Below are 26757 nucleotides of genomic sequence, written 5' to 3'. Positions count from 1 at the left end.
TTGCCCGTAGTTAGGTTAGTAAATAGCCTACAGGTGTCCTAATGGCTTTACTCTGAGCAAAATGAGCAACCACTTAAAAAACAAAAACAAACAGAATTACAATAAAAACTCTTAATTTTACTTTTAACAATCATTGGCAGCGTTTTTGTTCACTTAATGAAATAGTCATCTCAGACCCCAAATGGCAAATTAAAATATTTTAAGACAGTGTTTGATTCGCTCTCCATTTGCACCAGACACAGAAATCGCCGTTTCTGCCCACACCCTGGTTCCATGCGATTGCTGCTTTCCAAGCTCCGGGCAGCATTGCCGGCGACACCACGCTGCGGAGCGGCAGAAGCGCGTCCCGCTTCCCGGACTCGGGGGCTCAGGCAGGGCGGCGTGCGTGCTCCTTGCAAGCTGCGGACCCAGCGGCCCAGGGCTCCGGCGGCTCCCGATCCTTCCCTGCGCTGGCAAGCCAGCCACCACCAGGGACACTGCCGCCCCGAGCCAGGCGCGCTCCAACTCCTCGCCGAGCGTGACCCGGGACAAACTTCTGGCTGGGGCGCGGTCCCTGTCTCCGAGGCCAGCGTGGGAAACCCAAGGCGCTGCCGGGGCGAGCGGGGGTCGAGGGTGGCGCCCCGGGCGGTTGCTCCTGGCCGCCGGGTCCCGCCCGCATCTCGGCGGTGGCCGCCCCGCGGAGCCCGCAGGCGCCGCGCAGGCCGAGCTGGCCCCGGGCCGGGGACGCGGGCGCTCGCGCCCTCTAGCGGGCCGCGGAGGCTCCGGCCCGGCCGTGACGTGGGCTCCTTCCAGCCGGCCTGCGGGGCACCGCCAGTCAGTCGCGGAGCAGGAGCCCCGCGCGCAGCCGGCGCGGGCTCGGCCATCGGCGCGCCGCCGCCCGAGGTGGCTGGGGCTGCAGGAGGAGAGGCGGCGGGCTGCAAGCGCGCTATCACGGCCACGGCCACGGCCACGGCGCCGCGGGCGGCTCGGTCCCTATCGGGGGCAACGCTTAGGCGGGCGCAGCACCGGATCCCAGGGAGGATTTGGGCTCCGCGGGCGCGCCCTCCGCTCCCTCTCCCGGCGGCGCCCCACTCCAAGCGGGGTCCGGCGAGAGGGCAGGAGGACCCAGGACGCCGTCCCCACGCCCGGGAGTCGCGGGACTTCGGACTTGCGCAACTGTTGCCACTTTGGGGTCTGGCGTTTCGCTGCTGTCGCGTCCACCCTGGCAGCCTGCGGCTCAGGCTTGCGTCCCTCTTGGCTCCTAGAGTCTACCGGCCGCCGCCGCCCCAAGGCGGCCCGGCGCGCACCCAGCACCATGAGGACACTTGGGACTTGCCTGGTGACTTTGGCTGGACTTTTGCTAACTGCGGCCGGGGAGACGTTTTCAGGTAAGCGGGCCGCTCCCACAGTTCCCGGGGCGCCCTCGATGTAGGCGACACCGAGGTGGGGGAGTCCGAGGAGAGCTTCGGGGCCGGGCAGGGGCGCGCAAGGCCGGGCATCGCGTAGCGGGTGAGCCGGGCTGGCCGATGGCCAGAGGCAAAGCAGCCGCCGAGCCTCGGGGCCCGCGCAGAGCCCGCGGGAGCAGCACGGGAGCCGGGACCTCCATCCGGGCCCCCGAGCACGCACGGCCAGGACCGTGCCTGGAGCTTGGAGTCCTTGGGAGGCCGGGGCAGGAATGGCAGAAAACTTTGCCTGAAGTTCCCAGCTGCAGCCACCGAGAGTAGGCGCTGCGCGGGCCTCTCAGCCTCGGTGGCGGCCGGTGTGGACCGCGGGTGCTCAGCTGCGCCCGCGGCGCTCTCCCCCATCTGCTAGTGTAGCTGGCGACCTCCGGAAACTTGACCTCCCTGCCGCCCCCTGCCCGGCGCCGTGGGCGACCTCAGCGGGTCCCCGCGGTTGCGCGGCGGCTTCGCCCGGCCGGCGTTCCCTTTCTGCACCGCGGGAGGTCTCCGCGACCCTGGAGGAATCCGCAGCTCCCCAAGCCCTGGTCAGTGTGGCCAGGCGCCCAGACCCCACCCTCGGCCCTCCCTATGGTGTGCCGTCGCGCCGTGGCAACTTGCTAACCCAGCCGGGCAGCGCGGGGGTCCCAGCTGAAAGGAGGGGTCGGACTGGCTGTGTGCACTGAAGCCCGAGGCTGCCGCGTGGCCAGGCGTCGAGAGCCCTGAGGAGCTCCTGGTGGAGGCAGAGGGGTGTGGAAAGGAGTCAGGGGTCAGGCGCGAGACCGAAGCTGGCACAGAGTCGTAGGGCATCTAGGATCTTCTGTCCCAGGAGGACGCACGTGGGTGCTTGGCAAACACTGACAGCGTGCGCACACCCCGTCGTATTTATTAGTTTCACACACAATGGTGGCAGTGGAGTTTTACCTTTTCCTTTTAATAAAAAGACCATATTTAACCTTGAACACGAATTGCAAAATGGGGTTCTGTGTCTTTCCTTCTTGGAGGGCTGAGTAAGTTGGGTTTAAAAAAAAATGGTGATGGGAACTTTAAGGAGTATGTTTGCAAACATTAAAGCCACAGAGACCTCTGGCCAGTGAAAGCATCAGGTCTGACTTTCTGGGCATCCTGGGATGTTGGTCTTTTGTATTTATAGGCACAGAAGATTGTTTCTGGCTGAGCAGCAAGCCCCTTGAGCACAGTTGGTGGTAGAAAGGGAGGGAGCTGTTTCTTAACTGTGCAATGCATTGAAAGAACCCCAGACCACCAACTGCAACAGAGAAATGCGGGTTTCCTCTAGCTGAGTGCCCCCTTAACAATGTGAGAATTGCACACGGGCGGAAGAGGCGGCAATGCACGTTTGCACAGCTGTCTGATATAAAGGGGACACAGATTTTTGTCTGTGTTCTTATTAGGTGAATAATAAAAGTAACATGTGTTAGCTTGGAAGCTTTGTAACTCGGCATTAAAAGCTAGGTTTGAAGGCCTTGGTTATGTTTTCTCTTTATAAATATGCCCAACTAACATCGATGGAGTTTGTTTAAATTTAAGCTGTGTCAAGTGTCATTGTGATGGAGTTTTAAATGGCGTTTAAGGAGGTGGACAAAATTATTTATAGGCTCAGTGGTACTCCTCTTAAAGATACATTAAAGGGTCCTTTGAACAAAGTGAGCTTTTGCTAACACTTATCCTGATTTTCCTTTCAGAAAAAAAAAAAAAAACATTTCTATTTGTGTTTTACCATGAGTCGAAGCACCTTTTCTTTTTCATTTGGGAAGCTAGAGTTACCCTTGTATGGTTAGTGGGGAGAAAGGAAACAAAAGGCTCTCTACAAATGATTGTTTAGAAATGTTGAAAATTAACTCTGAAGCTGGCAAGTTTCCTGTTCGCAAACATCAGACTTGTTGCTGGACGTCCAATGCCCCCTCCCCCACTTTGGCTTCTGGCAAGCACAGAGGCCAGGAGCTTACTGCCCTGGGAGAGTGAGGGTTGTGGAGTTTATTTTGTACATGCTGAGAAGATTGATTTTGATGCTGAGACACTAGGGTCCCTTCTTCATACAGCTCTGCATTAGCTGGCTTGTCACTGGTTTGGGGGATACAATGAAACATCCTTAGAGCTAGACTATAACCTCTTTGAGGGCTAAGGAAGCCCCTCCTACAATCTTTCCATAAAACACTTAATTTAGAGCCTTGCACCTAACAACAGGCACGCACTGTTTATTTAATAAGTTACTAGTGTGAATCATTGCCTTTGGCAAACTTTGAAATTGTATATGAATTGACTGGCATGGAAAGGGAGGAAGGGGAAGGGCTTCGTGAAAGGCAGACTTGGCTGGTAGCTCAGTGGCAGAGGCCTTCACCAGGATGCTCAAAGGCTGGGTTTCATATCCAGCTCACTTTCCACTCTACAATCTGAGTTTATATTTTCCTCTTAATATACACCTCATGGATGAAACCGTGAGGTTTATGCTCTCACCTTTGCTGTCCCTGTCCCTTTGTACTGCTCCCCTGCCTCTTTAGAATGGGTTTGGAGTTAAGTCCCATTACCAGTCATTTACAGAGGTGGGCTAGGCTTTTTTTTTTTTTCTTCCCAGACATCAGAAATAGAGTCAATAGAAAGAAAAATAATTAAGGTTTGGGCTCATGTGGATTTTATAATCCGTAAGTATTTCACTTAAACATATTTTCCATTTTTAACCTATCAGATTTGTTGGGCAAAATGGCAAAGTTAACTGTTCGTCTTTACACTTAGATTATTTTTAAAAACCGTCTGTAAAGAGACATATAATAAAGGCACAAGGAGAGGTAAATAAGACTGCTTGAGCAACTCTTTTCCATGATGAGGAGCCAAGGAGTTGGCAAGCCGTTCCTCTTTGACCCATTTAAAAAGGCCAACTTGTAGTAAGCATTGGACAGTGAAATGCTTAGTTCTGCACGGGCTGATGTGTGAAGTTTGGAAAGCTCCAGCTTGCAGAAAAAGGACAGAGTTAGCTCTCCGTTTCCGCTCTAGTATTGGGGATTTAATTAAACCAGCATAGCTTTGTGAACCCGGGGCCCTCGACAGAAGTTCACTTTGAAATCTGTCAAGGATGTTAGTGTGGACATTGTGGAAATCTGACTAAGGGCTGTGCTGAGTGTGGTGGCATCGTGCAGCCTACTGTTCGCTTCTTAGTATGGGTGATTTTACTCTGATTATGTAAGGCCTTGGCAACAGGGAAGCTGTGCAGAAGGGGTACTTGAACTCTCTTGTTCAGCTTCCACAACTCTTCTATCAATACAAGATGATTTCGAGATTCGGCCTTGCGGAGGACTGTGGTCTGTTTAGCAGACTGCTGTTTTGTCTGTTTTAGATAGCTGCAATCATGACGTTTTGCATTTTTGTGCTGCGTTCATGGATAATTGATGGGAAGAAATACTTCAAGTTTCGCTCAGTGAGCTAGAAAGGAATATGCCAGGAAATCACTACAGCGTTATATATTCTTCATGTTATGTGTTTGTGAAGAATTGCTTGAGCATAATAAATTGTTCTGATGAAGAAAATTACAGGTTTTAGTCTTATGTTGTGTGGGGTTATTTTATGGGTTTTCAGATAGGAAGCTCCTGACATATGGCGCAGTATGGATACTCTGATACATAACTGGAATATTTCTAGATGATTTTTCCTTAAGGAAGCAGAGATTTTAATTATGTCTTCAGATTACATAAGCCCTTTATGAATGAATCACAGTCTTTAGATTTGGGAGAAGTTGGTTTTAAAATATCAGTATATCTGGGACAACTGTCTACTAAAATCTATGTCTAATTTAATTCTTTCACATACTGTAGTGAGTTCCTGTTGTCTTCAGGGTGCCTGTATACATTCTGGTTGAGCAGCTGTGTTTTCAATCAATATTTGTTTCCTTCGAGATTTTGCTTTTGATTTCATTACATTTCCTAAGATGATATATTATTTAAATATTTAGAAGTATACTCTTCACCTCAGAGAGATAGAGAGCATTTAGCTGAGTTAAATACATTTTATTTTTTATAATGATTATTTTTATGGGTATGTGTCTGTTTGTGTGTGTGTGTGCCGGGTGTGTATGCTGATACCCAAGGAGGCCAGAAGAGGGTGTCAGATCTCCCAGGATTTGGAGTTTCAGGTGGTTGTAAACCACCCCATGTAGGTGCTGGGAATGAAACCCAGTTCCTCTCTAGAGCAGCAAGTGCTCTTAACCACTGAACCATCTTTCTAGCCCCATGAGTTAAAAATGCATGTCAAAAACATTTTTCTAAATGTAAATATTCTTAAGTGGCATTTGCCATGTATGTACTTTTCGTCCATGCTAAGATTTCTTCTTTTTTTTTTTTTAAACAAACTCTTCTACTAATTTTCTCAGTTTCAACTCTTTTCGGTGTTCCTGTCTCTATGAATACAACACAGAACTGCTAATAGGCTTATCTCATAAGCCAGGGAAGGTTTAATTATGGCCATCTTTCCAGCTCACTAATGAAACATTTTTTAAAAGTTACAAAATACTATAAGCCTTTTATTGTAAGAGGACACAGCTTCTCTGGTTCTTAAAAAATACTATAGAGGTTTTATATTTAGTCATTTGAAAGCCAGAATTCAGCCTGTATCAGAGGGAGAGAGGAGAGAGAGAAGAGCTGCCTGCACTGGGTGAGGAGAAGAACGTAGTCAGGATGTTTCCTGCTCTACAAGGCTCGCCATTTCCCTTTGACGGGGCAGCTGGCAAGTCCAGGCTGTAATTAAGGGTCTGGGTGTGTGAGAGAGAAAAATAAACGCAGAAAACAGGAGGAGGGGAAATGTTTACTAAGATGAACAGTCCCCAGGGATGCTCTGCATTTAGAACTCTTGCTGCTACCTAAGATGCCATTCAGGATGATAAATTCCACTTCTGCAGGAGTTTGGAAGCCTGCACCTTCCTGGCTTTCCATGGCTCTGGGTTACAAGTCTCACAACTCAGTGTGGGTTGAGTGGACCCATCATTTCTAGAACTGCTTTTCCTCAGCCCAGAACTGTGATTGATTCTGATGGCCCTTGATGTAGAGCAGGGCGCCTGGAGCATCTCCAGGTAACCATGTCTTGTGGCCACAGTTTGAGACAAGTTGTTTTAGAAGAGGGTGTCCTGAAGTGTGTTCCTTGGGCCAGAAGCAGCAGCAGCAGCAGCAGCATTCTGGAGGGCGGGAAATTTGCAGGTTCTCATCTTTTCAATCAGAACCTCTGGGGCCAGGGCTCAGAATTCTGTTAGGAACAAATATTCCAAGGGATTCTGCTGAGCCTGGGGATCTAAGAAACACTACTGAAAAAGAACGCAAATGAACCTGTATGGAGCTGAAAGAGAACTGGGGCTAGAAATACAAGTCCTAGAAATATGCTTCATCAATAATCCAGATATGAGGTGTAACTGTAACTGTAACTGTTACATGGGACCATGGGTATGGGACCACCACTTCATGGATGATACTGGGCTCATCCCGCCTCAGGGTTTAAAGAGAGAAAGGGGCCAGAGAGATGGCTGAAATGATTCCTACATTTTTATTTAATGTAAAGCTTGGATTGCATTGTGCTGTCATGTCCAGCCATCAGAAACCGTTCCAGGTTGGAAGTGTTTGGAAGATACTAACATTCCTTGGTCTCTTCTAAGATGGAGCCAACCATGTTCTTATTCCAGCAGTGCCCTTAGATGCAAATATTTATTGCCCACTTGTTGTTCCTGTGGCCACTTGATGGGGTCGGATAAGGAAGAGTTGTTAGAATTGCCAAATGCACCAAAATTAAAGAGGCAGACGCTTCTCTCAGGGGGACCCAGAGACTAATTTTGTGACAGCCGGAACTTTAGACAGAGCTTGAATAAGATACTTATCTTTCAAATGGAGAATAAAAGGTTTCTGTTTTCTGTTTGAAGCCATCAGAGCCTAGCTTTCTGTTGGCCACTGGAGACAATCGCTGAGTCTCTGGCATTTAACACCCCAGGTAAAGGAAAAGGATTGTGCTGCTGCCTTATTCGTTGACTAGAACACGTTCAGTGGGTGTTGTTTTGTTTCAGAAACCGAGGGCTTGTCAGGATCTTGCTGCCTCACCTCTTGCCATGATCCACCACTAATCACTAGTTCTAGCTGTGTCCCCAAAGCCACCTGCCTGAGCCAGGGAGAGCATCCTGTACTCATTAATTTACAGCCAAAGAAAGAGACAGTGGTTAACATCACCACCTGCTTCCTGTGTTACTTTCTAACTCTTTATCATAGAATTAAATTCTTCTGTGTAAGCTGCAGTCCCTTCAGTGTGGCCTGTTCTGTACTTTGGTGTGACTCAGCAGTGACCCAAAGACAACTCTAGGCTGGTCTGGGACAATCATACCCATTTTCCCCTTGCCTTTGTGCTTGTATAATAATAGGCTGACTTAGTTTCTGTAGAGAGGTCGAACTGAACTGTAGTTATTTGCAAATCAAATCTGAGGTCTTTCCAACCCTTTGTAGCCCAGCAGAATCCATGCTGTGCATTCTGGGTAGGTATGTGGCATACAGTTCATGGGTGCCAGCTTACATATGGCATTCTGGGTTGAGCTATGGTCGCCTGGAAGTCACTAAAACTTGCTTGGAAATCTGATCTAGCCATTGTCCTGTTTACCACTCAAAGTGGTAATTACCGATGAGTCATTTCTGACTTTTTACAGGAAGCACAAGCAAGGGGGTAGAGAGGCAGGAGGACATGGCTTCAGCTTTCTGTAGACACACGGATCAGAGCAGGGGACATGGCCTCACAACCAGGGTGAATGATGCTTTTGGAATGAGGGCAGAGGAGCCAGAGACCTCTCAAACTAAAGGCCCCAGGACTTTTCCTTGGATGAACAAGCCACTCCTTAACAGTGATTATATCAGCAAAACATTCACCTTTTATGAGCTTCACGGCAGAAAAGCTGATAGAGCATCTATTTGTTCTCAGATGGGTGAACATTTTTAATCACTTATTCAATATGCACAAAGCAAATTTCTTGCAAACAATAAAAAAGATGTTTCAGCCTGGCTTCCTGTGCCCGTCTGAGGCCTCCTATGTTTAAGGGCTTCCCTCTGTGGAATTGCAGGGGCAACACAGGTGGGCTTTCACAGGGATTAGGAGGAACTGGAACAGTATCAGTGCGAAGGGCTCCTCTCCACCTCTCTTGGGATAATTACATGCCTGAAATGTACTGTTACGTCCTGACTAGATAGGCAATTGTAAAGTGGTTTAAAGCATCCTGTTAAAGCAAATGCTGCCAGTGCAGAAGGCCATGTGACTGAACTATGTTTAACATGCAGTAGTTGCTAAGTAAATGTTTGTTGTAGTTCCCCCGAGAAGAGAAAGCGAAATCATTTCAGCTTACTGCTCCACACTGCGCTTTGTTCGTCCTGTCAAGTTTGACATTTTTAAACCTTTGGAATATAACGTTAATAGAAGAACCAGGTGTGGGTAGGTGCTTGGAGCTGCTATCCGTTGATGAGCATAGAAAGATTCTGGTCACCAAATTAAAAAGTAAAATTAAATCAAATATTCAAAAGTAAGCCTGTAATTTTACTACATATAATAAAACATTTATGACCCAGTTGGTGCTTTAAACTAGAATTTTGGTGTGATAGTGATCACTAAAAAAAGCGCAATCTATCATGCAGTATATTTATCATTATACTCTTTGCAGGGCATATGACTTAGGAGGTGCTGTATCAAGAAAGCCGTAGTGATGGGCTGACGGGGTGGTTCACTCAGGAAGGAGCTTGCGTCACAAGCACTAAGACCCCAGTTCGATCCCCAGAACCTAGAGGAAATGTCAGGATTAGTAGTGCCCCCTACTGGGGAGACAGAGACAGGAGGATCCCTGGCGCTCACTGGTTAGCTCCAGACCCAAAGCCAGCATTCCCAAGAACACCTGAGGTCACCTTGTGGCCTACCCACGCACACACACACACACACACACACACACACACACACGCACACACTGGAATACACACTTGCCCATGCACTTGCACCTGTACATGCACACGCGCGCGCACGCACACACACACACACACACACACACACACACGCACGAATGCACGCACATGCTAAACAAAAAGAACCATGGCATCACCAGTCCAAAGGTGCCGTGGTGGCGGAATGTGTGCTTTGTCTCTTCTTGCCTTTCAGTTATGGGAATTTTCTAGTTTGCTTTCCGTTGCTGTGCTGAACAGCAATGCCAAAAGCCACTTGGAGAGGAAAGGAATCATTTGGCCTAAGTCACAGTCAGTCATCTAGTGAAGACAGGGCAGGAACCAGAGATGGGAACTGAATCAGAGGCCATGGAGGGACACTGCTTGTTGGCTCAGCGTTTTTATGTAGCCCAGTTCCCATCGCCCTAGGGATGACACTGTTCACAGTGGGCTTGGTCCCTCAGCGTCAACTAGCAATTATGAAAGCACCTCATAAACACAGTTACAGTTCGGTTCTTCACTTGATCCCTGACAACCAGGATGAACTACCACAAGGATGAAGATTAATTTTACCCCTGCAGAGCTCTGACTGGTTCATGGTAATGCCAGGCTTCCTTACTCACAGCAGGTATACCCCGATCCTCTTCCTTCAGTGTCCTGTCTTCTCAAGTGATAAAACAGGACAAATCAACAATAAAAATCAAAGCTGAATTTTCTACTTCTTTGAAGTGTGCCCACTGACTAGGGTGGACTTTCACGTGGACCCTGGCATCCATGGGTATTATGTTCTGGGTCTACTGTAAAGCACAAACATGCGACACCTCCTCACACCCGCCATGATGGCTATAGGTGCGTTAGCAAAGGGAGAGCAGAAGAAATTTATGGAATGAAAAGTTTGAGGTCACATGAGAACTTTCTGCCATTAAGATCTCGGACACTGGGCAGCCTGTCCCTTTCCACCTGGCATTCAGGAGAGATGGATGACCATGTAGAAAGGATGTTGTGAAATAGGAAGGGGGGGGATCCAGCAAGGTCCATCTGACTGTAGTTTTCTTGGCCTTGGTATGAGGCAGGGCTCCTCTGGGAAAAAACGGTGAGAGGGATATGGCTGCCTAGGACAGGAAGTACTAGGGATGAAGGGGATGACATTTCCCTTGGTGGCAAGTGAAGGACCAAAGCTCCTGACCCTGTCTCATATTGAATTAGTTTTTTTTTACATCCATTTATTTATTTATTTATTTATTTATTTATTTATTTATTTATTTATTATCGTGTGTTATGTGTGTGAGCTCGTACTGCCACAGCGCTTGCGTGGAGGTCTGAGAACTTGTGGGAGTTTGTTCTCTCCACCTGTAGGTTCTGAGTATTGAACTCAGGCCATCAGAATGGCCAGAAGCACCTGTATCATGCAGCCTTCTCATCAGCCAGGGTATGAGTTCTGCAGGATTACTATAAATAAGCAGCTGTGTTAGGGAATCTCTTGAAGGACTGTGGCTATGTGCGTGATAGTTAATATGGGGGCCCTGGCCTTGTTGCCCGTCTTCCATGTGGCTGATGAGTCTAGCAAACAAATTTCCAATTTTCATAGGTCAAAAGAAAGGGTGAATTTTGTCAGGGCTCAAGCTAAAAATCCCCACTCTTTCTAAGGCTTTGGTGGCTGCGGTTCCAGGCAGCAAGATGTGTGACACATAAGTGTGTATGTGTGGTTATACACGTCTTTGTCATGTCAGTTATGTCTTAAACTCCTGAAACTTGCAGGGTAGGTGCTGAGGGATCACACGTGGTGACAGGACTCCTGGACTGAAAAGACTCATTGCTCTCTGGAGCAGGACCACAGAGACAGGAAGAGCAGCCGACTTCTGAAGCACAGCAGGGACTCCAAGCCATTGCCCTGATTCAGGATAACCACAGCTTCTCACACCAGTGCTAGGAACATCTGAGAGCCACTGCAGGAACTGAAAATCCCAGAGCACCCCCGTGAATGTGTGTGTGTGTGTGTGTGCGTGTGTGTGTCCGTGTGTCCATGCACAGTGAAGCCCCCACTTTCTTGTGTCAACAGAAAAACATTTAGAAAGAAAGTTATTTTATAGCAACAGTACTCCATGCCAGGGCTCCAAGTTGGGGTCCCTGCAATGAACGTGGCCTCACTCTGAAATGTGGGGGACCACAGTCAGAAGGGAAAAGACAGTTCAGGGTCATCAGAACACCCATGGTCTTAGCTCTCTCCATTTCCAGATCCGAGCTGTGTTTGGAGATGACTCATTCAGGGATAATCATGAGACAAGATAATCTGTGAAGTATTTTGGGACAATTACTTCCTTGCACACAGTTCACTGAAACATACGGACAGTGAGGAATAATTTGCCTTAGGGGGTCCCCTAAGCGAAGGCAGAGGCTTGACATTTTGAGTTCCTCTTTGGTCTGTTCAGACACTTGAAAATTTCACTTCCTTGTCATTTTGGTCAAGGAAGAAAGGTACTTGTCAAAATGTGTCTCTAGCAGAGGTGGCTCATTAAGCTATCTTTCCTGTGACATCCTTAACAGGACGTCACCTTCATAAGTTGGTCTCTTTGCATTCAGATTTATCATTTGTAAAATGAAGGTGTTTGATCCAAGTACCCATAAGGTCTCTTCAGTTGCTTAAGGAGCAGGAAGATTACTTCACTCTTAGCTCAGCTCATCAGGAAGCACAGCACACGAGAATGGTACCTGGGCCAATGGGTCATTGTTGATCACTGAGGTTAGTCCAAACGTTGGAATCATGGGGACTCTTTTAATTAGGGTTTTATTTCATGTAAAGACACCATGACCAAGGCAACTCTTACAAAGGACAACATTTAATCGGGGCTGGCTCACAGTTTCAGAGGTTTAGTCTGTTACTATCATGGTGGGAAGCATGGCAGTGTCCAGGCAGACCCAGTGCTGGAGAAGGGGCTGAGAGTTCCACATCTTGATCAGCAGGCAGCAGGAGACTGTGCTACACTGGGTGTAGCTTGAGCATAGGCGACCTCAAAGCCCGCCTCCACAGTGATACATTTCCTCCAACAAGGCCACACCTTCTAATAGTGCCTCTCCCTATGGCTGAGCATTCACACACATGAATCCATGGGGGCCATACCTATTCAGACTACTACAGGGACCCATCTGAGAAGTGTGTGATAGAGCCTAAGGTGGCTGGTGAAGAGAGGGAGGCTGCAGGCAGTGTGGTGGAGTTTTGATGTGCACAACCCAAAGTTATGGATACCACCAAGTCCAACTGGGCAAACCAGTGATTTTTATCAGGATTGCATACAGAGTTTTATCAGCGTGAGGGGTTACTTACAGGAGCAAAACTGACACATAGCCGAATCACGGAGGCACACCCTAACATGGATGACGGGTCATGAAAGCTGGGAACCTGGAGCACATTGTGCAGCCTGCAGGCAGCTCAACAGGTTGGAGAGTGTCCTGTGCAGGTCTAAACCTCCTCCAGGCAGCTCAGCTGGTTTCTGCTTCTTCCAGGCAGCTGGTTGGTCATCTTGGCAGCTTTTCTTTTCTGTGCAGCTCCTCTGAGAGGGACTCTGTGCTTTGTTTACCCCAGCAGGAAGGGGCCTAGTGAATCTGGTCAGTTTCAGGGACTTCCTGAAGCTATTTTGTTGTTTACCTCCCTAGCTAGGGAACTCTGGAGCAGGATGGAATGTTTTGATGATGGAATGTTTGCTCTTGGAAAAACAAAACAAAACAACAACAACAAAAAACCTTTACACAACAGCTGTACCATGCTGGGAGAAGATTCTCTAACACACTGAGGCTCTGTATCTAGGAGGCTCTGGGCTGAGAGAACCCGTAGAGGCCCTGAGAGGTCAGAATGTCTCCCAGAGGTCAGAATGACCCAGTTTGGGTCATATGCCCCATGAGGATAGTTTCTTTTTCCCAAGTTTGTGAACTGTAACGAAGAATGTTGTAAATGCCATGTGGCTAGAATTATGCTGAGTGGTGGTGTGTTATAGAGCCGAGCAATGGTGCGTTGAGTTGATTCATGATGTATTGTTAATCTCTGTGACCTGCTGAGGAGATTTCCTTGCATGTCTCAGTTCCAGATGAAGGAGGGATTGCCATGAGCAGCTAGTTTCTTCTTGGCCAGTCTTCACTGACGTAACCCACCCACTATATTCCTCCTGTTGGGGTTAGAAGACATCCAGAGGTCTGTTCTACTGGACAAGTCATTTTCACACCGAGGAGCCGATCCAGCCATGCTGTCCCACAGTAGCAAGAAATCAAGGGGTTTGTTGGCTCTTCTCACAGAGAAGGTCACGTGGCAGGACTGCCCCAGAGCTTCCATCTTCCCAGATGGCCTTTTCTCTCTGTGATACTTCTAAGCAGGTACAAGCCGAGTTGCTCCAGCTCCAGTGGAAGGTAGATGCCACAATGCGGTGGGCGTGGCCCCTCTGATTGGGCTGTGAAGAAACAGGCTGTTCCCGGTGGAAAAGAGAGGCAAAGTGACTGCACAGCAAGCAGATCTGTCCTCTGTCTATTGATCCTGATTTCTGGATCCGTTTCCTGGCCTAATTCCTAGTCTCCTCTTCGTTTCGCTTGCCTTATTTTAATATACTTTTCTTATTTTATATCTCATTATACTCATTATAAATGCAGTAAATCTTTTGGAAACTGGGTGGAGGTGGCAGAAGAGGAGTTCAAGTCCTATCATTTATTTGAATCATTGTTCTAAACGTAGCTTCTCTCTTCCCTCTCCCTCCTCCTCCCCCTCTTACTGCATGCATACATTTCCTTTCTTTTAGTTTTCTGTTTTTTGTTTTGTTTTTCTTTTCTTTTTATAGGGCTGCTCTGTAGCCTTAGCCAGCTTAACTTTCACTACATAGGTCAGGCTGGCTCTGAACTTGTGGAGATTCTCCTGCCTCTGGCTGTTAGGTGCACGTTCACAGCTTCCCAGAGATAAGGAACACAGAGGTGGGTGCTGGCAGTTTCCAGCCACAGTCCTTCTCAGAGTCCTCACTTCATGGACTGAGCTCTCGGGCTGGTAGAGAGCGTGGCCAGCATGTACAAGTCCTTAATTCTCAGCACTGAAGAAAAGGTATCAAAGCTTTTGGTTGTGTTTATAGGGTGGGAAGACATAGAGATAATCTGATTAAAAAATATTTTGGTGCTCGGCATAGTAAAAAAATAATGGCTGTCTAAATTGGAAAGAAGGTACATTGATTTGTTATCAGTGTGCAGCAAACTACCCATAGACTTAGCAGCATAAAACAGCCACTGTCTGCTACTTAAAAATTGTTTATATTTCTCTGTGTGTATGTGTGTTTAAGTGTATGTATGTATGTGTGTGTATAAGTGTGTATCTGCATACATGTATGCATATGTGTGTATGTTTGTATTTGTGCATACATGTAAATACATATGTGAGTGTACATGCATGTATATATATATGTGTATGTTCTTGTGTGCACAAATGTGTACATACATGTATGAGTATATAAATGCATGTGTGAGTGTGCATGTATGTGTAACTGTATGTGTATATATGTGCACACAGACACACATAGGCAAGTGCATGTATTCAGGTGAGTTCAAACTCCTTTGCATTTGTATTCGCTGGAGCTGGAGTTTATAGGCAGTAGTTGTGACTCACTTGATGCTGGTGCTGGACTTGAATTCAGATCCTCTGGAAGAATGGTATGCACTCTCAATTCCTGAAGCATCTCCCAGTCCCTATAATTTGCCAGTGTTCCTGATCCAAGGGTGTTCTGCTGATGTGAGACAAGCTTCGTTTCCTAGGTGTACTTGACCCACCCAGCTGACATTGCCTGTTGCCCCTTGAGATTCTGGCATTGGCTGGCCAAGATGGTTTGAGCTAGGACAACTGGGTTCCCCTCCACGTGTTTCTTGCTTTCTCCAGCAGAAGTGGCCAATGACCACTTTGATTCATGTTCGGGCAGGCCTGTCTCACTTCTTTCTTATTTCTTCTGAGGATATCCAAGGGCAACCTAGTATCAAGGTCATGAAAATAGGCCACATTTCCTGGCATGTGGTATGTCAGGGCCATTTACTAGAGGCTGTGGGTATGAAAAGGTGGAGAATTGGGTCTCTCCCAGGCGTCTTTCTGGACCTACATGACCTGTGCTCATATAAAATATACTTGGAAACCACTGGCAGTATTCAAATTTTTAAAAATGAAGTCGAGGTCGAAAGACCTGAAATAAAAGGTAAAGCCTATCACTGTCTGTCTTCTGAAGGAGGAACTGCTAACTTCAGAGAACTCAGCTGCAAACAGGGTCACTTAATGCCCTCGTGGTTCATGAATTTGCTTCAGAGTTCAAATGACAGGACATACAAGCCTTGTTTCTGGGGCACCAGAGAGGTGAAACAGCCTGATGAGAACCCCACAGAAACCCTGATGCGTTCTCATCCTGGCTGTGCCGGTCCCGTGGCCCTTCTAGGCCACTTTGTTCCTGTGTGACACGGGGAGATGATGAGATGACGTGGTGCTTGTGTGAGTGCCACTGCCACTGGGGCCCTGTGACTGTCACCATTACCCAGGATGCTCTACCTGAAACCCTAGAAGGTATGGCTTTTCCCAGCCTCATTTGCTCTTCTGTTTGGGATTCTGACTCAAAAGCTCACGGCCATGTTTCTTGGCTCTCCCAGGAGCACGGGAAAGGACATCTGGCAATTGCATGGTGCGTGACGCCTTTACTGGCCCACTCTGAGGTTGTTCTCCAAGGTGCTATGCATATTATTTTTTCCTTGGTTTTATGGGATGTATGGCATTGATGTAACACAACATTTCAGGGTGTTATACTGACAGGAGAAACAGCTGATTTAGGATCCTTTCCTGCTGGCCTCGTGGGGCCAAATCCCTTATTCTTATCCCTACATATGTATATCAAATTTTAAAGCTATGTTTAGTATAGTTTTCGTGTTGGTGTTAAAAAATTCTAAGCAGCGTGCAGTGACTTACACCTGTAATCCCACCATTCTGGGAAGCAGAGGCAGGTGGATCTCTTGTGAGTTCAAAGCCAGCCTGGTCTACAAAGTGAGTCCAGGACAGCCAGGGCTATACAGAGAAAACCCTGTCTGGAAAAACAAAAACAAAATAAAATAAGTCTAAAATTGTTGTAGCCCAATACTTCAGTGTACTCACTGTTATTTTCCAGCCCTTGAAATCGTAAATTGGAAAGACAGATACTTAGCTCTTAGCACATTGAATAAAATTAATTAAATGGAGATTTCTTCATATTTTCATGAGCAAAGAAGTGAAGAATGCTGTCTGCTCTATGGTTTTCAATTCTAAGTAGGACTGTGTTATTGTAATTACTTGTGTTTTGCATCTGACTATTTGATTAAAGCAAAAGGTTTTGTCCTATTTTCTTTTACTGTTGCTGTGATAAAATACTCTGACAAATTCATCTTAAAGGGAAAAAAGAGTTTATTCTGGCTCACATTCCAAGTGTGTACTCTGTCATCTAGAGGGATTCAGGGCCAAAGGAGCTTGCAGCAGCTCACGGAACCTACAGTCAGGAACAGAGAGGGATGAATGCTGGCTGCTCAGCTCCTGTTCTACACTTACACAGTCCAGGATCCTAGCCAGGAGGATGGTGCCGCCCACAGTGGCTGGCACTTCCCACCTCAGTTAGGGAAATCAGATATTTCCCCCTCCTTAACACACACAGGAAGGCATGCCCAGAAGTCCATCTCCGTGTGACTCAAGATTCTGTCTAGCTAAGTACTGATGCTAACCATCTCGAGTGTAAAATCTTGTGCTAGCGGTTTCAGGGGCAAAATGCTTTATGGGGATGAGGAGACAGTGCAGTCAGTAAAGTCCTTACTGTCCAGGCTGGAGGATGTGTGTTTGGTCCCCAGGGCCCATCTAAAAATTCCATGTGTGTACCACATGCTGTTACTCCAGGCAGTGGGTAGACAGCGACAGGCCTGTCTCCAGGGCTCACTAGCCAGCCAGCCTAGCCCTCTTAGAAAGTTCAAGTCTAGTGAAAGACCCTGGCTCATAAAACAAGATGAATGGCCCCTGAATTTGTTGTTTTGCCTGTATGGATAAATGCACACATTTGTATTGACATGCAGTCAGTCAGGCACACCAGCTCGAGAGTACGTGTGTATACACACACACCCGATACCACATGGTAAGTGCATTTTAAGACTTTACTGCAGGCTGAGCTAAGCAGGCCTTAGATGTGGCTGATGACTCACCTCTGACATCCTTTGGCAGAGTGGAATGTGTATCTGTGGTTGAGGGACTGTCTGGGAAATACTGTCCGCTTAGAAGAGTCTATAAGCGTATACTTTGTGCATTTGGGTCAGTCCTTTGCGGAACCATTGGGAGAATGGCATCCGAATAAACTACATTAGTAAAAGTGACTGCTAAGCAAGTTTTTGCATTTTCAGGATGAATTTACAAGTTCTTATTAATACATATTAATTGTATATATCAATGGGGTTTGGTGTGATATTTCCATACTGAATATTGATGTGTTGATCAGATCTGTAGTAAATTCAAAAATGTATTTAGGCCCTTATTAAAGTGTCTTAAACATAGTAGTTGTCAACCAGTGTAGATGTGTATAAGGCCTTATTCCTGAGCCAGTGGGGACAAAGCACAGCATTTTGTTCTTGTGAAGGTGATGACCTTAGGGCTAGTACTTGGAACACTGAGTCCTCTTTGGTTCTGTGTCCAAAGAAGAAATTACATAATTTGTGTCAGATCTTCGGATGGTAGCTCAAGTCAAAGAAAAGTCGATACTGTAATATTTTGAGTACCTAGAAACAGGAAGGTTGGGAGAGACAATTTGAAAAGTCACTTTCTTAGCTGTGCGACACCAGCCATAAATGGCCACAGTAATGTCAACCCCTCTCGATGGCCGAGTTACTTGAGGGGTTCATCTTTGAATAACATCTGGGCCTCTTATTCTGGGCCTTCCACCATCTTCCCAGTTCCCCCCCCCCTTTTTAGCTCAAATAAATATGTCAATAATCATTGCTGTCTATTTATAAATGAGAAATCACTATTTTCTTTAAGGGACAATTTTTGAATGTCTTTTGTCTTGTTTTCTGAGCAATCCCTCCTATGCCGCGGTTCTTTCTCCATTTTAATCCTCCGAAGCTGCACACACTGGGAAGAACTGAATGCATTAAAGAGTGTGCAAGGTAGAGAATTGTGTGCAAGGTACAATCTCTTCCCCAACATTACTTATCCAGGAATAACTATGCAGCGACACTGGATGATGGCCTTTTGTCCCACAGCCAGGGCTGCTTCTGAGTGCCCTCAAATAGTGTAGAAATGAGAGAAAGCGGGGGGGGGGGGAGAAGGAAGCTCTTTTCTGGTGATGGTGTAGCAGAGTGCTTACAGAAGCAACCCTCAAAATTTGGGGAAACACTCTGGAGTCAGCTACATAGCTTTGAGGTTGGCCAGTGAGGCGTTTCATGCATATTCAATACTGCTCACAGAAAAGACGGAATAAATCCTCAGCTAGTTTCCTTATTTATTTTTTCCTTTTTAAAAAAAATTAGATGCTTCCTCTGCTAGTGAGTCTTTGAAAGTGTCTTTCAACATAGAGTAGATGTCAGAAGGAAAGTCTCCAAAAGAACTGAAGGAAGGAACACGCTTTGAACGCTTCTCTTTCAGTTTTAAGAACAGAACACAGTGGTGTGTCGGGTCTTGGCTGTCCCTTCTTTTTCCTTCAGAAGAAAACACCTGTAGCTCAGAAACCCTTCCACCCCCAATGTCCAGCAAAGACATGTTCCCAAGGGGGCAGATTGGCTGCTGCATTGTGAGGAACTGGATTGTGGTTGGAAGTTGGGCAGTGGCGGGCTGGCCCTGAGGTGGGTGGGGTTTGCGTCCGCTCCCATTCTCACGCCCGAGATCCAGGTCTTGGTCTTTTTCTTCTATGTCTCATCATTCTGTTTGTCTCCTTCCTGCATCTCTGTCTTACGGAATATATGCATTTTAAAGAAAGTGGTGTGGACACTGGTATCCATAACCCCCCAAGTCATCGCTTGTCCTCTTGGAAGCGTCGGTGGACAGGCTCCTGTCTGGTCTTTCTCTTCCACAGTTTGTGACTGGGACAGTGAGTGTTGGTCCAAAAGGAGTGACTTGGTAAGTACACCTCACAGTGCTGAGTGTGCTCAGGTGCTGTCCGCTGCTCTGGCCTCTCGGCCGTGCAGCATTACAGTAGACTACACCAGGATTAGTAAATGCTCAATGGATATTTAACCTCTCATTGTCTGAAGTGGGTTCGCCTGACTGAATACTCAATAACCTGTGATACTGCTCTCCCCCCCCCCACACACACAAATTTCAGAAGTCTGGGTATAAGGTATCTGCAGCTAAACAGCAGCCACATTGCAAGGGGCAAAGTTGAGATCTGAACTTGATCAGCCCGACTCTGATGACAGTAAAACAATACATATTGAGTGTCCTTGAGCCAAATGACACAAGCCGGAAAATGCTCCAAAATCTGGAGCTTTCTTTTAGCATCAGCATGATGCCACAAGTGTATAGATCCACAGTTGATGTCTTGTGGTAGGCAGTTGTTGGGATTCTGGTACTCCGATGGTATTGTGCAGTTACCTATATGACCTTGTGCAAAAAAGATGTTATGAGACAGGTGAGTTTTGTGTTTAAACTCAGGCCCCACCCTCCAAGTAGCTCATTATGTGCATCTGCAAACATTCCAGAATCTAAAAATATTTGAAATCTAAAGAACTCCAGTCTTGGGAATTTGGATAAGGATTCTCAGAGGCTCATATATAGTATTTATGCTTATTTAGCCAGAGTTAGCTTCATGCTTGCATGTTTTACAATCTTCACTTGCTTTATTGTGGATCCTGGATCTTTCTGTGTTGGTGTACTTTAAACTATTTTGTTGGTTTTTCTTTTTTATATCTACCACCCTTCTCCACCCAGTCCCTTCCAACACCCCAACACCAGGGAGGAGAGAGAGAAGGTTAGTGGAGATAGGGGGCATTCTTCCTGCTGGTTTAGGGTCTCTGGGTTCTTGTTTCAGGGTATCTCCAACTTCTCGTCAAACTGCAACAACAGCAACCAGGAGCAGCAGGGTCAGAGCAGGGTTGGGGAGCAGCAGCCTTCTTCCTTTTAGCAACCCCCCCCCTCTCTGAGCTGTGGCATTTACTCCCTCTTCAGAGTCCTCAGGATTAAACTATCTGCAGCTGCTAAGGATCATGCCCCTCACAATGCAAATAGTCTGCTGCTGTGGACAGTCTGAAGCAGCCCCATATCCCACACCTGGGATTAAAACAAAAACATGTCTACACAACACAACTGAATTTTTAAAGACACGAAAACATCCCCTACATTTTTGTGTGTTTTCCCCCTTGATTAGTCAAGGGTCCTGCAAAGGTTTGTGTGTGGATTCGATATAAAGGGTACTCCTATCTGATCACCAGGCATCATGACCTGAGAGGAAAACAGTTCTCAGGTCACTTACTCTGATAGGTCCCTGCGCTTTTCATGATGGCCTTCAGGGTCTTTGGTAGGCCTGCTGATCCAGGAGAACACAGAAAGCATAGCAACCTGCTCTGGTCAGGAGAAAAACTGAGTAGACACTGTAGGAAAGATTCTGCTTGGGTGAAGTGGCTCTCCACAATCAGGGTGCCCCATGTTGAATTCTGGGTTCTGTGCTGCAGTGCCTGTGCGTGGTCTCTTGGCATTTATTCCCAGTCAATCATTTTAAAACTGAGGTGTTCTTTTGGATACTGGTAAGTTCAGGTGCAGAACTGCCCTCATGTTTGTCCAGTTCAGAAGGAGATAAAGTATGCTGGGTGGCAAATATTGACATAAAAAGATCTTGGGAAAGATTCTAAAGATATCTGCTAGAGACAGATGTCAGTTACCAAAAGGTCTGAGGCACACCCTTGACCATTTTAACTACACGAATAAGCTATTATTTAGCTGATATAAAATACACTTCATCAATTGCTCTGCTTGAGCTGCTTTTCCATTGCTTTTCTCCACAGAGTTATATTCTATTACAGTATGCTTAAGCTTAAACATTTTTTCCTGGCTACTTATCAAATTTCTCTGTACATATATATGTATATATGTATATATGTATATATATACATATATATGTATATGTAATTGAAATTTTAGCTTCAACTTTAATTTTATAAAAGCATAAAGCTTGCAGTGGTAAATTTTATTCAACTGAGTCATCGATAAATTTATTAGAATACAATTGAACAATTGTTAAAGTTTATTGGGAGTGTATTTCAGAAATCAATTGAACTTTCAAGGAATTAGCTCAGTTATCTCTGGATGGTCTTGCTAACTGCTGGAGTTAAAGTGGGTTTAGCACTGATTCTTTTTCCAGTTTCACATTTGTAAACATGTCTGAGAAATTTTGCTAATGTACACAGACAAGGATTTCTGTCGGGAAGGTACCTCTCATTTGAATTCTTTTCAAGTCACACAACAATATTCATATTTTTATTGCACAACAATTACTGTGTTTTACATGTGTGTGCTTATGTGTTTGTACATGCAGTGTATTCATATGTAAGGGCACATGAGTGTTTGGGTGTGTTTGCCTCTGTGTGTGTGTGCATGTGTGTGTGTGTGCATGTGTGTGTGTGTGTGTGTGACAGCTGGAAGTGCACTCTAGGTACCTTCCTTCATTTTTCTCCATCCTGCTTTTGTGATGGAGTCTCAATGAACCTGAAACTCACTATTTCAGCCAGGCTGGTTGCTCCGTGACCTCCCTTTCTCCCAGTGCTTGGGTTACAGGTACCTGCTACTCTACTCGACTGTCATGTGGATGCTGGGGAGTAAAGCCGTGCTCTCACATCTGTGTAACAAGCTCTTTACCCACCGACCCATCCCCCACCCACAAGAATCACTTGTAATGGCCTATAGGCTGACCTTTGATTGGGTTCACTCTCAAAATTGCTTTAAACAAGACTGCTTTGATGCTAGCTGTGTTTCTCAAGGGATGATTGTCCAAGCATGCCTGTTCATCTCATTGGAAGGGGCCTGGGCCAGGAGCTCTGTCACGATCTGCCAATGGCTGCTAATTACACCTGCTCTGTTTTACCTTAAGCACACCTTGCTTAACACAGAGCTATCTAGAAATAGTTGTGAAAACAAAACGTGTTAATGTCTTCAGTCCATGAGTATTTCAATATGCATATGTAATATCTATTTATTATTCTGTGCTATTTATATTATATATGTAAAGAGAAGATTTAGGCTAATCAGTGACTAAGAACTATCTGTCACATGACGGGATGAGGAAAACAGTCTGCCTCAAAGCTGTCAATCAAATAAGCCTTGCTATCTATTGGAAAAGGTTTAACTCAGTTTTTAATTTCAGATACTTTCAGTTTGCGTTTTTGAGGAAGTGACTTTAAATGTTAAAGAGTAATGGCAGGTTAATTAAAGCAGGTTAGTTGTGCGGTCCTCCCTGGCCCTCGGTGGTTGTTGGCCACCAGCCCAGGATGACGAAGGGGGCAAAGATGAAGAACTCGGATGGCCCCGAGTGCGACGGAGAAAACTTCTGGGAGTCAGCTTCAGAGAGGCTGCTCATTAAAGATACAGGAGGGAAGGACCGATTGGTCATAACACAGTACCTAATTATCATATGGGCAGGAAGACAGAACGGAGTCATGTAGTGCTTGCAGGAGGTTCCAAGCAAGATCAGGCATCTGTGTCTAGAGACGCTTTCCAGATAAGGTCAGGCAGAGAAGAGGAAGGTCCACCGAGAAAAGAAGTCCTTCATTTTGCATCAAGCTCGGAGAGCTATCTGGACATTGTGGACTTCGACCTTAACAAGGGGGTTCTCCAACAAGCTGGTTTTTAAATAGTGTGCTTTTGCAGGATTATATTTTGTAATGGTTTACAGAAGTGACAAGTCTACTGTTTCTCGATCATTCTTAAAAATACAATACTGTGAGTGTCTAGACATAAGCATGGTCATGATGTGAGAAGCTTGACACTTTTTGTGAAATTTTGAGGCTATGTGAGCTCTGCTGTCTGGGAATAATTAAGCAATTATTCTGCTCATGGTCTAGCAAGACAACTTGGTAAGAAAAGGTGCTTTCCTTCAAGAATGGCATTCTGCTTCCAGGAACCCTCAGGGAGGAAGGAGAAAACAAACTTCCGGATGTTGACATCTTCCATCAAGCAGCATGGTACAGATGCACACTCCTAAATAAATAAATGTATTGAGATTTATAAAAAGAAAAAGGAATTTTTGTAATAGCATAAATAACTACATTAACTCTTACCGACTTAAGGATTCAGTATGTGTGTAATTCGTGTGTATTAGTATGCATGTCTGTGTATGTACATTTCTTCTGTATGTGCCTCCATGTGTGTGCGCGTGCACATGCAGGCCGATGGTTGACATTGGGTGTTGTCATCAATCACTGTCACTCTCTATTTTGTTTTTTTTAATTTGTTTTGAGATGGGGTCTCAATATGTAGACAGTCTGACCTGGAGGTCACAGAGGCCTGCTTGCCTCTGCCTCCCCGTTGTAGACTTAAAGAATTGGGCCAGTGTACCTGGCCTTCTACTTTATTGGTGGGGGTAAGGGGGAGACAAAGTTTTTCAGAGGAGCTTGGCTTGACTGACTATCCAGGAAGGACCCCAGGAACCCTCCTGTCTGCTTCTTGAGCACCAGGATCATAGGTGTGTGTTGCCATCACATCTGGCATTTCATCTGGGCATTAGTGATATTCAGATGAAATGCCACACACATTCAGATCCTTATATGTGTGTGGTAAGTACCTGTTACTGGAGAAGTCATCTCCTTAGCCCCCAATTCCTATGTATTTAATAAAGAGGTATATCTCACTAAAAACTGCCATAGCAGCTAGAATCTTTTGGTTAATAATGAATTAAAAAATAAGCATTTTTCAAGGGAGGAGGGAGTGGCCATCAGAAAAATTCCGTAAGTAGGTGTTTGAAAACTAGATTGTAGGAAGAACCTGGGAAAGATGGTCAATCCTCATTCAGAAAGGCAAACAGGATAGACATCAGAAGAGGGCCTCTGATGACAAGACAGGAGCCTACCACACAGGGCCTCTGAAAGACTCTACCCAGCAGAGTATCAAAGCAGATGCTGAGACTCATAGCCAAAGTTTGGGCAGAGTGCAGGGAATCTTATGGAAGAAGGGGGAAATAGAAAGACCTGGAGGGGGCTGGAGCTCCACAAGGAGAGCAACAGAACCAAAAATCTGGACCCAGGGATCTTTTCTAAGACTGATACTCCAACCAAGGATCATGTATAGAGATAACTTAGAACCCTTGCACAGATGTAGCCCATGGCAGCTAAGTCTCCAAGTGGGTTTCCTAATAAGGGGAACAGGGGCTGTCTCTGTCATGAACTTAATGGCTGGCTCTTTGATTACCTCCCCTTGATGGGGGAGCAGCCTTACCAGGCCACAGAGGAAGACAATGCAGCCCATCCTGATGAGACCTGATAGGCTAGGGTCAGATGGAAGGGGAGTCCTCAGTATACTGAGGAAGGGTCATGGGTGGAGAAGGAGGGAGGGTGGGATTGGGAGGGGCTGAGGGGGAGGCTACAGCTGGGATACAAAGTGAATAAATTGTAATAAATAAAAAAAAGTGAAAAATGTTTTTGTTGGCCCCATAAAGATATAATTGGCATACAGTAAACTGAATTTATTTCATGTGCACAATTTCATGATTTTTGACATGTTCCTAAACCCATGGGGGAAAGAATATGTAGGAATAAACTAAAATTTAATAAATAAGCAAAGAAAAAAAAAAAGAAAACTAGATTGTAGCCATCTTTGCCGGGGTAGGGGGTAATACATACTGAACCTCCGTCATTTTTAGTGTGTTTTTCTTGGCTAACTTGAAAGCATTGCAGTTAGACTCCACTGTATTAGCTGGGAGGGTCTTTCTAGCAAATGGCATACTTGAGGATGGGTATATGTGGTCACAAAAAGAACCTTTGAATTTATATACATTTACAAATATTTTGTGTCCACTAAATATTTAATAGCCTTACTGCCTTTAATGTTAACAATTCTGCTGTGAAATGCAGCATTGACCTTTGACCTTGCTCATGGCAAAGGTGATATGTGGTTCTTACATTCTGTGTCAGTTTTGTAGCCTCCAATCAATCGTCACTAAAATATCTCTAGGACAGTGTCATACCCTTCAGTGACCATTTTTCCCGTCACCGCCCCCCCTCCCCCAGAATGTTTGTGGATTGGCTTGATCCCAACAGGCTCCTTCAGAGCAGTGCTTAATGGGTAGAAAACATGGAGGTGTTATATTAGGAGATTAACTTCCCTTTGGAAGATATGTGGGTCTGGAAAGCACTGGTACCCTTTGACCTTTTAGTGCTGTGTGCCCCACACCTGTTTCTGCACTGGGGCAGTATGGCTCAATGGTACTCTCACTCTCATACAGGAAGAGACAGAGCTGACCCTGAGGATGTCAAGTCTGTAGCCCTGTCCATTCTCCACAGAGATCTTAGTGTTTGAAAGTAGGAGGAGCCAAGGTAAACTCTGGTGTTGAGTAACTCAGTTCTTAGTCTGGGCCCTTGACAATTCTGCCTCAACTCTCCCTTCAGAAAGCAGAACAGGCGATTATAATTGAGAATTTTTTTTTTTCTGATGTCAGACCGGAGGTTGTGGCTCATCAATCCACAGTGTCATCAGTCGGATTGGCTGCAGGTCTTTTGTGGACACCAGGCCTTTGGATGGTCAAGTAACTGCTATGAAATGGGGTTGTCATTTACACATTACCTCGCCTTGCATGCCTTGAGTTATCTCTAGATGATTTATAATCACTAGCATAAGACATATGCTATAGAAATGGCTGCCATGCTTATTGTTCTGGGAATGGTGGCAAGAAAGTCTGTCTGCTTGTCTGATTCATTTTCCCTCAGTGTTTTGAAGCTGAGGTCGTTGAGGTCCATGGGTAGAGAACCCCTGAATACGGGCAGCCAGCTGTAATTAGGAGAACACGAAACACTGCTCTAAAGTCCTGGTTGGGCTAGAAAGGATCTCGCAGCATGGTTACTTTCCCATTATGTAAATAAATCTTCTGGCCAGTTGACAGCTTCTGATTGAGTCCTTATTTGGTCCCAGGAAGCAGAATTGGAAAAGAGGAAGCACGAGGGTTGGGGTGGTGGTACAGACGCTGTATCATTGCAGCATGAATTGTTGGGGATTTAGCACATCATATTTGCTTTTCCTGGTGCTTCTCTGATGTGAAAATAACCTTGTGGATCTTGAAAGAGGTTACATGGCTTGTTACGTGGCTTGCGGGGTTTCCAGTGGGGGCTGCAGAGTGGCAGAGCTTTGGCAGTCTCCGAGGAAGATGGTGACACTGTTCCTTTAAACAGATAGGAAATTGTACTCCTTTGTCTTTCAGGAATTACAAGGGTGGCTT

General features: G+C 45.9%; 1 protein-coding gene across 3 annotated transcripts in view; it reads left to right on the top strand.

The window, feature by feature from the left end:
• Positions 1 to 1062: 1062 nt before the first annotated feature.
• Ptprm (protein tyrosine phosphatase receptor type M) overlaps positions 1063 to 26757 on the top strand; it is a 676296-nt gene continuing 650601 nt past the window's right edge. For all 3 annotated transcript variants that reach the window (XM_055610111.1, XM_055610108.1, XM_055610112.1), the window contains exon 1: positions 1063 to 1367. In XM_055610111.1, coding sequence (XP_055466086.1) covers positions 1295 to 1367 — 73 coding nt within the window. In that variant the 5' untranslated portion in view covers positions 1063 to 1294. The remainder of the gene's footprint in view (positions 1368 to 26757) is intronic.

This window comes from Psammomys obesus, unplaced genomic scaffold (genome assembly GCF_907164565.1).
Source record: "Psammomys obesus unplaced genomic scaffold, mPsaObe1.curated_primary_1811, whole genome shotgun sequence".
NCBI lineage: Eukaryota > Metazoa > Chordata > Mammalia > Rodentia > Muridae > Psammomys > Psammomys obesus.
This window is presented reverse-complemented; position numbering and strand designations above follow the sequence as displayed.